The sequence below is a fragment of the Agelaius tricolor genome, unplaced genomic scaffold (genome assembly GCF_023055355.1).
Source record: "Agelaius tricolor isolate 1412-34295 unplaced genomic scaffold, bAgeTri1.0.p SCAF_19, whole genome shotgun sequence".
Taxonomy (NCBI): domain Eukaryota; kingdom Metazoa; phylum Chordata; class Aves; order Passeriformes; family Icteridae; genus Agelaius; species Agelaius tricolor.
Genome location: NW_027269279.1, coordinates 947,059 through 959,260, shown reverse-complemented (window position 1 = coordinate 959,260; position 12,202 = coordinate 947,059). Strand labels below are relative to the sequence as shown.

General features: G+C 51.1%; 1 protein-coding gene and 1 long non-coding RNA gene across 12 annotated transcripts in view; both read right to left on the bottom strand.

The window, feature by feature from the left end:
• The window catches only part of ARHGAP17 (Rho GTPase activating protein 17), a 43,538-nt gene that overhangs the window by 3,249 nt on the left and 28,087 nt on the right, over window positions 1-12,202 (bottom strand). For 5 of the 11 annotated variants that reach the window (XM_071444803.1, XM_071444806.1, XM_071444805.1 and 2 more), the window contains exons 10-20: window positions 11,965-12,092; window positions 10,871-10,982; window positions 10,260-10,341; window positions 9,755-9,835; window positions 9,000-9,113; window positions 8,559-8,650; window positions 8,274-8,430; window positions 6,479-6,700; window positions 4,662-4,822; window positions 3,444-4,040; window positions 1,010-1,033 (exon numbers count right to left, since the gene is read on the bottom strand). In XM_071444803.1, the coding sequence (XP_071300904.1) occupies window positions 1,011-1,033; window positions 3,444-4,040; window positions 4,662-4,822; window positions 6,479-6,700; window positions 8,274-8,430; window positions 8,559-8,650; window positions 9,000-9,113; window positions 9,755-9,835; window positions 10,260-10,341; window positions 10,871-10,982; window positions 11,965-12,092 (1,769 nt within the window). In that variant the 3' untranslated portion in view covers window position 1,010. The remainder of the gene's footprint in view (window positions 1-1,009; window positions 1,034-3,443; window positions 4,041-4,661; window positions 4,823-6,478; window positions 6,701-8,273; window positions 8,431-8,558; window positions 8,651-8,999; window positions 9,114-9,754; window positions 9,836-10,259; window positions 10,342-10,870; window positions 10,983-11,964; window positions 12,093-12,202) is intronic. The other 6 variants (XM_071444808.1, XM_071444809.1, XM_071444801.1 and 3 more) reach the window with 2 other exon arrangements.
• LOC139598427 (uncharacterized) lies at window positions 1,281-3,435 on the bottom strand. Its single transcript, XR_011681868.1, has 2 exons — window positions 2,125-3,435; window positions 1,281-1,987 (listed from the first exon to the last, which is right to left on the bottom strand). It is a non-coding gene; the product is annotated as an uncharacterized lncRNA (long non-coding RNA).

Below are 12,202 nucleotides of genomic sequence, written 5' to 3'. Positions count from 1 at the left end.
ACTCATTAGCACAGCTGCTGCTGTTAACTTCATTGGGAAGTGCTGGCAGCATTCAGAGCCACTTCTGACTCCAGCTTGGGAATAAATTATCCCCGTATTTTAAACATACTGACAAAAGTACAATCAGAAGTCAGTTATTTTAAGAATAAAAGCTACTTTTTAGTTGGTTAAGCAGCTCATTTACTGCAGGTTTCTCCATGGAACCCCACAATGGGCAGGGACACCTCCCACTGTGCCAGGTTCCTCCAAACCCCACCCAACCTGGCCTTGGCCCCTTCCAGGGAAGCGGGGCAGCCTCCAGGCCACCTCTTTCTCCAATTCACAGAAAGCCCAAAGCTGAGTGATTTGCAGCCTGGCTTCCCAGTGCCACACTGATTTCAGTGTCCTGTCCTGCTGCAGCTCAGGCAGCTGTGCCACAGCTCAGGGGCAGCAGCAGCAGCACCCAGGGGCTCCCACCCCAGCAGGGGCATGAGAGGGGTGGCCACGAGTGGGGCTGGGCAGGCAGAGCCCCAGGGAGGCTGGCAGCCAACCTGCCCCAGTGCAGCTGCTCTTCTGCCATGGGTTTGGTCACATCTGCCTGGATTTTGCCAAAAACCCCAAGTGGTTAAAAATGACTGCAAAGCTAAAGTGAGAGCTACATTAGAATGTAACCACAAACCACCAAGTTGTAGGAAAAGTCGTATTTGTCTGCAGTGAGGAGAACAAACCTGCTGGAAACGGGTCACCCATCACACCTGAGTTGGGGATAACTCTGGGGGCCTGGTGTGAAGAGTTAACTCTTTCCAGGGATTTAAAAAATAACCGAATGCTCACAGTCCTATCACAGCTGAGCAGCAGAGCCTTAAACCCTCTTGCAGGCAGAATGCTATGGAGGGATGAGGTACAGAGCTGGCAGAGCACAGTTCCTACAGAGGGTGAGGACACAGGGCACAGAGCACAGTTCCAAGCACACATCTGAACTCAAGCTACAAACAGGAGCAGTTGAGCTGCAGGCTCTGTGAGTACAAACCTTATTCGCAGTAACCATCCCCACCTGTGAAGGCATTGGGGTAGAGCTGTTAGGCAACAGAATTGATACTCTGCATTCCAACTCATTAGGCTAATTCTAGAGAAGCTGCAGTGTCATGGGAAAGTTCCAACCATTATTAATTATAAGTAGATTTAAAAGCATTAGTCTCCCACATTCAGTATCTCTCCCTTCAGAATTTCCCAGAATAAGCAGTGACTCAGCAGGAAAACATTCCAGAATCTGCTGGTTTTGAATGGCCTCAGCAACTACATTTAAAAAAAATAAACTTTATTAAAGTCACATTATCCCAACCAAATTGGTAACTACAAGCTTCATGAAGCTTCTGTGAGAAGACAAAAGTTTCTCTTTACTGCGTGGCTGTCCTAAAACAAGGACTGCACTTGAGGCTCTATATATACTGACCTAAGAAATACAGTTTATTACAGCTGATTCTTCAGCTTCTGGATGTCCAACTTAAATGCACATCAGAAGGCTCTGTTCTCATAAGGTAAAACATTCTCTGCATGTTTTGCCTACTAGAACACGTGTCAGTGACCACTCATGCCCTTTTCTTATCTCAGTATGTGCTGAAATCCACCATCCTTGGCTACATCTTCTCCCTCCTCTAAATATTTGCTTTTTTGGCAACAGATGTCCAAGCAGAATTGACTGCCAAGATGCTGAGCTGGAGCTGCTATCACAGTGTTAAGCTTCCAAACAGGAATAAAAAAACCAACAAAAGTTCATCTCCACTTGCCCCCAAACACTTCTGCCTGAGGAAGGATACCCTCGTGTGCAGAGCAGCTGGGTGGGCACTAACTGGGTATGAGCTGTGAGTATTTTAACTGAGATTTGTGCTTCCCCATGACCCCCACTCCATCACTGCTTTGGGGTGGGCACTAACTGGGTATGAGCTGTGAGTTTTTTAACTGGGATTTGTGCTCCCCGGCTCCCACCATGACCCCCACTCCATCACTGCTTTGGGCACTAACTGGGTATGAGCTGTGAGTTCTTTAACTGAGATTTGTGCTTCCCCACTCCCATCACTGCTTTGGGCACTAACTGGGTGTGAGCTGTGAGTTCTTTAACTGAGATTTGTGCTTCCCCACTCCCACCACTGCTTTGGGCACTAACTGGGTGTGAGCTGTGAGTTCTTTAACTGGGATTTGTGCTTCCCCATGACCCCCACTCCATCACTGCTTTGGGCACTAACTGGAAATGAGCTGTGAGTTCTTTAACTGGGATTTGTGCTCCCTGGCTCCCATCACTGCTTTGGGCACTAACTGGGTATGAGCTGTGAGTTTTTTAACTGAGATTTGTGCTTCCCCAGTCCCATCACTGCTTTGGGCACTAACTGGGTATGAGCTGTGAGTTCTTTAACTGGGATTTGTGCTTCCCCAGTCCCATCACTGCTTTGGGCACTAACTGGGTGTGAGCTGTGAGTTCTTTAACTGAGATTTGTGCTTCCCCAGTCCCATCACTGCTTTGGGCACTAACTGGGTATGAGCTGTGAGTTCTTTAACTGGGATTTGTGCTCCCTGGCTCCCATCACTGCTTTGGGCACTAACTGGGTATGAGCTGTGAGTTCTTTAACTGAGATTTGTGCTTCCCCACTCCATCACTGCTTTGGGCACTAACTGGGTGTGAGCTGTGAGTTCTTTAACTGGGATTTGTGCTCCCCGGCTCCCACCATGACCCCCACTCCATCACTGCTTTGGGCACTAACTGGGTATGAGCTGTGAGTTTTTTAACTGGGATTTGTGCTTCCCCATGACCCCCAGTCCCATCACTGCTTTGGGCACTAACTGGGTATGAGCTGTGAGTTCTTTAACTGAGATTTGTGCTTCCCCACTCCATCACTGCTTTGGGGTGGGCACTAACTGGGTATGAGCTGTGAGTTCTTTAACTGAGATTTGTGCTTCCCCACTCCATCACTGCTTTGGGCACTAACTGGGTATGAGCTGTGAGTTCTTTAACTGAGATTTGTGCTTCCCCAGTCCCATCACTGCTTTGGGCACTAACTGGGTATGAGCTGTGAGTTCTTTAACTGAGATTTGTGCTTCCCCACTCCCATCACTGCTTTGGGCACTAACTGGGTGTGAGCTGTGAGTTCTTTAACTGGGATTTGTGCTTCCCCACTCCCATCACTGCTTTGGGCACTAACTGGGTGTGAGCTGTGAGTTCTTTAACTGGGATTTGTGCTTCCCCAGTCCCATCACTGCTTTGGGCACTAACTGGGTGTGAGCTGTGAGTTCTTTAACTGAGATTTGTGCTTCCCCAGTCCCATCACTGCTTTGGGCACTAACTGGGTGTGAGCTGTGAGTTCTTTAACTGGGATTTGCGCTCCCTGGCTCCCACCATGACCCCAGCCCCGTCGCTGCCTGGTGCCCGGCCCTCCCCAGCAGGCAGCAGCCAGGGCAGGGGATGCACTCACCTGTGACTATTTTTGAGGCCGTTGGGGAGGCGTTTGCCGCGGTGCCGTCTGCAGGCGGCTGCGAGGGCGGGTGCGGCGGGGGCGGCACGCTGGGTCTGTTCCTGGGCTTGGGCACGGGCCGGGGCCGGGGCAAGGTGCCCCCCTGGGGCGGGCAGGGCTCGGGGGGCACGGCGGGGGCGCTGCCCGGGTGCTTGGCCAGCGGGGGCGTGTCGGGAGGGGTGGGCGTCTGCGGCGGGGGCACGGACGAGGAGCAGGGGGGCTGCTCCACACCCTGCTCACCAGGAGATGCTTGGCTGCTGCTGCTGCCCTTGGGCTGCAGGGGAGGAGTTGCCTGTGCTGGGGGCTGCGGGGGTGGGTGGCTGGGAGCCTGGAGAGGGGACAGGCTGCTGGAGTATCTGCGAGGGGCAGAAACCTGGCAGGGAGAGGGGCTCTGGGCTGCTCCTGGGGATGCGTGTTGAGCAGGAGGAGAGGAGCTTCTGGCCGGGGGCTTTGGAGAGACAGAAGGAGGCTGAGCAGCTGGGGAAGAGCTTTGGCTGCCTGGCTGCCCCGGGGGAGGGTTGGCTGGCTTGGGGGGGGCTGGTGCAGGCTTCTTCATAGCTGTGGAGAGAAGAGGGGACATGTCAGCATCAGGGACAGGCAGTGACAGGACATGGGGAATGGCTTCCCTCTGCCAGAGAGTGGGGTTAGATGGGATATTGGACAGGAATTGCTCCCTGTGAGGGTGCTGAGGCCCTGGCACAGGGTGCCCAGAGCAGCTGTGGCTGTCCCTGGATCCCTGGCAATGTCCCAGGCCAGGCTGGACAGGGCTTGGAGCAGCCTGGGACAGTGGAAGGTGTCCCTGCCCATGGCAGAGGACAGAACAAGATGAGTTTTAAGGTCCCTTCTAACCCAAAGCATTTTGGGATTCTAGGATTCCAAACCAAGCTCCCAAAGAAAACAATCAGCAGCACAAAAAATCCCCAGCTATGTTATCAAAATGAAGTGGTGCATTATCAAGTACAAGCATTTACCAATCAATAGCTTTTGAGAGTTTGTTAAACAGCGCTGGTGACACTGTCACCATTCACAGAGTCCAAAAGCCACAGCTGCTTTTCAGCCAGGCCCTGGGGACAAGCCAACAGATCAAACTGCTGTCTGCATAAGGGCAGAGATGCTGACAGAGTAATTTCAGCAGCATTTCTGCAGTACCTCAAGGCTTGGAAAGCAATGAACACACACCTCTCCTCAGGGCGTGGGGACTGGGACCAGCAGCGTTCTGGGGCTGGCTGACCGAGAGCTGGGAGCTGCTGGGCGCTGCCTGGCCCGGGGCCGGGCCTGCCTGGCCGTTCCTCACCGGGGGAGGAGTGGCTGCACTCGTGCTCTCCTTGCACTTGGAGGTGCTGCAAACAGAAGAGCCCACGTTAGAGATGGGTGTAACCCTGATGCCTCGTCTGCCTCGGCTGCAGCTGCTCCCTTACAAACCGTGCTGTGGATCAGATAGAGGAAACAGTTTTCATGGAAAGTGTTGTCAGGCCCTGGCACAGGTGCCCAGGGAAGGGGTGGGGTCACATCCCCTGTTAAAAACACGTGGATGTGGCACTTGGTGGCCCAGCGGTGAATGCTGTGGCAGTGCTGGCTGATGGGGATGATGGAGGATGAGCCAGCTGAGGTGGCTCTGGGCAGGGTCCCTCCTGTGGCCGTGCACCTGCAGGCTTCTCTCACTGCTTTGCATTTAGAGTCACCTGCAGCAATTCAGCCCTCAAAAGGACTGGCTTTATTCACTTCCACTGGCACTTTGCAGTCCCTGTTTCTCCAGGTGCTGTTAACAAACTGTGAGTACTTGCACAGAGCCTGTGCGGATTTTTAAGTGCAACTTTCAGACATGACCCCCGAGGTTTCATTTCAGCTGCCTCTGCCACAAAAACCATCTGTGGAGGAAATACTGGTGTGCAGGGGATTTCCAAACGATCAGGTTTTGTAAATATGTCACCTGAGAACGAGCTTGTGCACAAGAGTCAGTGCTGCATCAAACCCCACGGTGGGGCTTCACCCTGAGGCTGACATTTGGAGGCACTGCAGGCTTCACACGTGGTTTGTCACAGCTCTCAGAGCACTGAGGAGCTGCCAGCAAAGTGCTGCTTCCACCCCTCACAGGAGGAACTCGGGCTGCTGCAATTAGCCTTGGAGCTCAGGGACACAAGCACAGAGCTTCAAGAGAAATTAAATAGCAAAGAGCCTGTGTACCTACTTGTCCTAAAGGAACCAACCCTTAAATATGATAAACTGACTGCCAGTTCTCTAGTAAGCAAGGCTGCTCATCACTAACACCTGCTACAGACAAATAAACAAAACAAGACATAAACGGATAACAACAAACAAGAAACAGCAAACAAGACTAACAGGTTTCTGGTATTGTCACTATAAGTTTGGCTCTTTCAGCAGCAAACTGGTATCCCCTGTGTGCACATCTCCAGAACATTAACCTGGGAGGGTCAGTGTGGGCAGCAGAAACAGAGTTTATTTTTCATCATCATTTTTTCCCCCAAGAATTCTAGTGTATTAGAAGATGAGCTCCAGAACAGACAGAACTGTGCATGTTATATTAGGAGATGAATTGCAGAACACCCAGAACCATGGATGCTATTTTGTAAGACCAATTCTGTGTGTAGAACCAATCCTGTGTGTTATTTCAGAAACCCAATTGTGCAGCCATACCCGTGGCAGGAGAGCTCCTGCAGGGCAGTGCCGCCCTCACCTGCAGGGCACATCCCAGGGGCACAGGTGACACCAGGGCAGTGCCGCCCTCACCTGCAGAGCACATCCCAGGGGCACAGGTGGCACCAGGGCAGTGCTGCCCTCACCTGCAGGGCACATCCCAGGGCCACAGGTGACACCAGGGCAGTGCTGCCCACAGCTGCAGGGCACATCCCAGGGGCACAGGTGACACCAGGGCAGTGCCGCCCTCACCTGCAGGGCACATCCCAGGGGCACAGGTGACACCAGGTCACTGCCAGAGCTGCTGCCAAGCCGCTGCCAGTGCAAGCCGTGCCTCTTACCTGGCATCCTCAGTGCCTGGCGCCGGGGGCTGCTCTGCTGGGGCAGCAGAGGGAGCGGGGCCAGCCCCGGGGCCGGGCTCAGCCCCCGAGGGCGGGCAGGGCTCGGCCCCTGCGGGCTCGCAGGGCGGCAGGGGTGGCTGGAAGGCGGGCGAGGTGAGCTTTCTGCTCACTGTGCCACACCGCCGCGGGGTCACAGACAGCTCCAGCACCTTCACACCAAAGCTACAGAGAGAACAGAGAGTGAACACAGCAGGCGGCCACCCCGGGGCTGCTGCAGCAGGACTCGGGGTGTCCCACCCCCAGACAAACCCCACATGCAAAGCAGCGACGAGGAACAGCAGGCTGCACAACACCACGGGGTTAGAGGCACCTCTGAGCCTGCACAGGCTGCACAACACCACGGGGTTAGAGCCTGCACAGAGCCTGCACTGGCTGCACAACACCACGGGGTTAGAGGCACCTCTGAGCCTGCACTGGCTGCACAACACCACAATGTTAGAGCCTGCACAGAGCCTGCACTGGCTGCACAACACCACAATGTTAGAGCCTGCACAGGCTGCACAACACCACGGGGTTAGAGGCACCTCTGAGCCTGCACAGGCTGCACAACACCACGGGGTTAGAGGCACCTCTGAGCCTGCACAGGCTGCACAACACCACGGTGTTAGAGCCTGCACAGAGCCTGCACTGGCTGCACAACACCACCATGTTAGAGCCCCCAGTGGCTGCACAACACCAGCAAGGTTAAGACATGCAACAGGATTTGGCTTATCCCCACAGAGGGATAAGCTCAACAGCAGGGAACAAACGACTCAGTGACATCTGGAGACAAACACTGATGACAATGAGGTCAGAGCACTCGGGATCTCACATGTAAATACAGACGTCTCCTCACATACCATGGTAGCTCCTCACTAAATGTATTCTGCCACATGAATTTTGTTTCTATCACACACTAAGTTGCAGCAGAGATTTTAAAAAAAGCTACTGGACACAGGCTGTGATTTGGGGGCTGGAATGAGAGATCCTTACAGTCCTCTCCAACCCAAATCTTTCTATTTGTGTTTCAAGGAGAACAGTGGAGAAAGAGACCCCAACTCTAACAGATTCTAGAATGCATACAGCACATTCATTCTAGAAATTATTTCGTTCTTGTTGTGTTAAACACTGAATCTTGAACTGATTTTCTTCCTCTGTGAGTGCTGACAAATTTGCATGTGGCTGGTCACAGCTAACAGGTAACAACATTTGCATCAACAGCTAAAAACAAGCACATCACTTGAATACTCATGATGAGTGATAAGAATGAACGTTACACTACATGTTATATGGGAAACAGCACGTTTAACTGGGAGTTTTTAGCATTCTACTGCTTGCTGTGGCAATACTGTACCATCATCAACTCAGAGGTCTTATCATGAAGGCACCAGGTAACACCACCTCAGCTTATGGGCTTTGAAAGAGAAGCCATGGGATACCAGAAGTTAGAGACTGAGAGAGGCTGCTGCAGACACTTGTGTGCCAGTGAATCTCACACCACCCCCAATGTGTGCAGGGGAATGGAGACTGGGAGCAGCAATATCTGCTTGGGATTTGTCATGCATGGAGTGTAACTGGAAGGAAGTAACAGTACATTACCTTTGAGCCATCCTCAGGCTGCAACAACAGGGAATAAATCACTATTGTTATCTACAGCATTTCCATGAAATTCCTCTCCTGACACCAGTGAAGGTGTCTGATTGAAGCCTCATTGGAAGAGGGCTGTAATGGACCCCAAGGTGAGGATTACACCTACCTTTCCTTCTTCAGCAAATCCCCTTCCATCACAGTCATGCTCAGAGGCCTCTTCCTCTCCAGGGTCCCACATTCATAGTCATTCCCAGTGTGTGACAAGTGATTGGAATTTACAGCAGGAACTGCCACAAACGCCCCAGACACATTGAAATCTTCATCTGAAGAAGGACAGACAGAATGCCTCCTCAGACACACACACACACATCCCAAGGGGTGCCTCACTGCACAAGCCACTGAGGCTGAGCTGGAGGGCAATGTAAAACGGCTGGGCTGTGGCAGAACTCACCTCCAGGGAAGAACCAGTCTGCATGCTGGATGATGGGCTCAATAACTGCCACCACATGCACCGAGGTGGCTGCTGCCATCTCAGCAAGGGATCTGCAGGAGAGATTTGAACAGCGCTTTATTCAGGCTTCCATCAAATAAGAAAATTAAAATCAATTCAGACTACCTAAATAACAACTTGGGCTCAGCATGATGGATCAGCTCCTCAGTACCAGAGAGAGAGCAACTGTACTGGACTCCAGACCATTCAGAGCTTTTGGAACACCCCTAAAACCCTCCTGCCTCAAAGGACCTCGAGGCATGGGCTGAAAGAACACTTAAAATATTTTTTAGGTAAACAGTCTGTTGCTGTGAATTGCTAAATTCCATGCTAAAGGATTTAAACCTATCAGTTCTACAGCTTCACCCCGTTCTGCTCTGTAGCTTTCTTAAAAGAACTCACCCTTCATTCTTTGCCCACAACAAGTTGGGGCCCAGGACTATGGCAATGTTGCTTGGTGTCATTTTGTTAACGTCACTGTTCTGGGCAAGCTTGGCTAAAAATTTGATTAAATACCTTCAAAAAGGAAAGAAATAATTAAAGAGCAGGAACCATGAGCATTTCTTGTTGAAAACACGTAAATAAAAATTCAAGAGCCTGTACAGAGAGCTCCCAACAAGACGGAAATGAGATGAGCAGCCTTCTTGCTTGGCAGCTGCCCAAAGCTTCTGCTCCTGACTCAGAAAAGTTGAACCGGGCAGCAAAGAAAGCAGCTCCCATCTTAGCAAAATAGAACCACAGAAATATTGTACTTCCAGAGAAAAACCCTTAATTTCAGCTAGCTTTATGTCCTGTGATGGAAATTCCATGCTTCTAGGAATCACCAGAGCTGGTTTTGTTCCGGTTCATTTCCAAAACAAAAAACCAAAAGGAAAAATGAGATGTTTAAGACAGATCCAGGTGATTTCTAAGACTGGAAACTACAGCAAAGAGCAGAGCATGAGCCATAAGTAGAAAGGCTCTGTGCATCACTGTTCCCTGACAGCCAATAGGGAATCAGTCTGAGGACACCTCCTATGCATGGCCACTGCTGCACGAAACAAGAGGTATTTTTATAAATCTCACGGAATTTGGCCACAACAGCACACCTGGATTAGAGTTCAGTTTAATTGGCTTTGAGGTGCAAAGCAGCTGAGCTAAGAGATGTTCTCACCTACCTGAAGTTAACACGGTAATGCTCAGGTAATCTGTTACAAATCCTCCATAACTCCTGCAGCTTCTTATCCTGGTCCTGAATGCTGAAAGGACAAAAAATGCCATGACATCTTACTTTCAGGGCAGGAACTAGCTCCTGCAGTGACAAAGAGATGATGGTATCAACTTCCATTTATTACAAAAGAAATGTTTTGTACTCAGTAACCTGCTTGTCAGATCCCTGAATTATCCCTACCTGCAACAAAACTGCTTGAGCATCAATAATGTGCAGCCAGCAGCCTGAAGCAGCCCTAATAGCTAAACAAAGTAGATATTTCACCATATTTTGTGCAATTTTTTTTTTTTTGGTGCAATTTATTATTTAAAATAATTTGTTACACGAAATACCCGTTAGTGAAATAACAACTGTGTGAGCTTGGCTGTTTCTTTTGAATTCATCTGTGAAGAATGAAATTTAACAGAGATATGCAGCATGACTTCCTCCACAGCTATTTCTAGCATGCTTACTTGGCAGCTTGTGTCCACTCCTCATACAGGCTGTAGGTCATGAGAGGCTCTGGCAGCTCCCTCAGATAGGATTTCAAGGCACCTGCAATGCAGACAGGGACAGGTTGGTTCCTCAGCCACTGCTTTCACACTCCAGGGAAAATTCTGCCCTCACTTTGCAGTTTGATCTGTGCAGTGAATTCCAAGTACCAGGGAAAGTGGCCAGACCTGACACTTGCTCAGATCCAGCACAAAGGGTCTGTCAGGAATTGGTGCAATTTGACAGAAACATGCTGTAAAACTCTGAATCATCTCTTCAGGACGAAGGACTTCTTATAAAGATGTACTGAAGGTCTACACACAGCTCCAATCTACCCTGACCATGTTAGCACTCTTGTCAAGAGAGATGTGGCAGCTGGGCCACTGTGACCACCTGAATTTTACACACCATAGTCACAAATACAGCAGCTGTGATCAGCACAGGCACCCTACACTTATCTGTGTCAAACTGTGCAGTGAACTGTCCACTGGCTGTCCCTTCTCCCAGTGTAACTGTGGAGATCACCCCCTGAACAGCAGGAGCCTGTGCTGTGTCAATTGACACCTGGTTTGCATTCAGAACACCCCAATACCTGCAACAGCGTGGGGATCTGAGTAAAACTCATCAAGCTGGGATGTGGAACAGTCCAGGGCAGCTTTCAGCTTTTTTAACTTGGAGGCTCCAGCAGCAATTCTGAACAAGCCCTGCACCAGAGAAATGAAATGTATTGATTGGTAAGCACACATTGGCAGTTTCACAACAGAACACTCCAGCTTTGCTGCCTTCCCCTGACAGCTGTGACCCAGCTGGCCCTTCATGTGCCCTGTCACTGCCACCTGAGCATGGGTCAGCTCTGTCCCACCCTTGGCCCACCCCTAATTTCACTGCATGCGCATCCACTTCCAAAATCCTTCACACAGTGCTGAGGTTATTCTGTGGCAAAACATTTACCAACTACTAAATGAAGAAATTAGTTAAGCAACTTATTAACAAACAGACCCCAGTTTATGAGCTTCACTGGGCCCTCCTCCCCCTGTTCCAGGGCTGTGATCTGGAATCACCCAGCTCCTCTCTCACCCCTGTGATCTGGAATCACCCAGCTCCTCTTTCACCCCTGTGATCTGGAATCACCCAGCTCCTCTCTCACTCCTGTGATCTGGAATCACCCAGCTCCTCTCTCATCCCTGTGGTCTGGAATCACCCAGCTCCTCTTTCACCCCTGTGACCCAGCATCACCCAGCTCCTCTGTCACCCCTGTGATCTGGCATCACCCAGCTCCTCTCTCATCCCTGTGATCTGGAATCACCCAGCTCCTCTCTCACCCCTGTGATCTGGAATCACCCAGCTCCTCTCTCATCCCTGTGATCTGGAATCACCCAGCTCCTCTCTCATCCCTGTGACCTGGCATCACCCAGCTCCTCTCTCATCCCTGTGATCTGGCATCACCCAGCTCCTCTCTCATCCCTGTGATCTGGAATCACCCAGCTCCTCTCTCACCCCTGTGATCTGGCCAGGAATTACCCAGCTCCTCTCTCACCCCTGTGACCCAGCATCACCCAGCTCCTCTCTCACCCCTGTGACCCAGCATCACCCACCTCCTCTCTGTGACCCAGCATCACCCAGCTCCTCTCTCACCCCTGTGACCCAGCATCACCCAGCTCCTCTCTGTGACCCAGCCTCACCCACCTCCTCTCTCATGCCTGTCTCCAGCAGCATCATGACACAGGCCTCGATGGGAACCGCGATTTCCCGCCCGCTGCGCTTCAGGTGCTCTTCCAGGGGAGTTCCAAACGCTGGTTTTTCAGTCCATTTGTCTAAGTTGGAGAGTATCAAAACACTGAGCAGGATATCTACCAAAGCCTTGAATTACAGCCCAGGCAAGAAGAGAAGAAAGCCTCTAGTACAGCACAGAAACGTTCACACT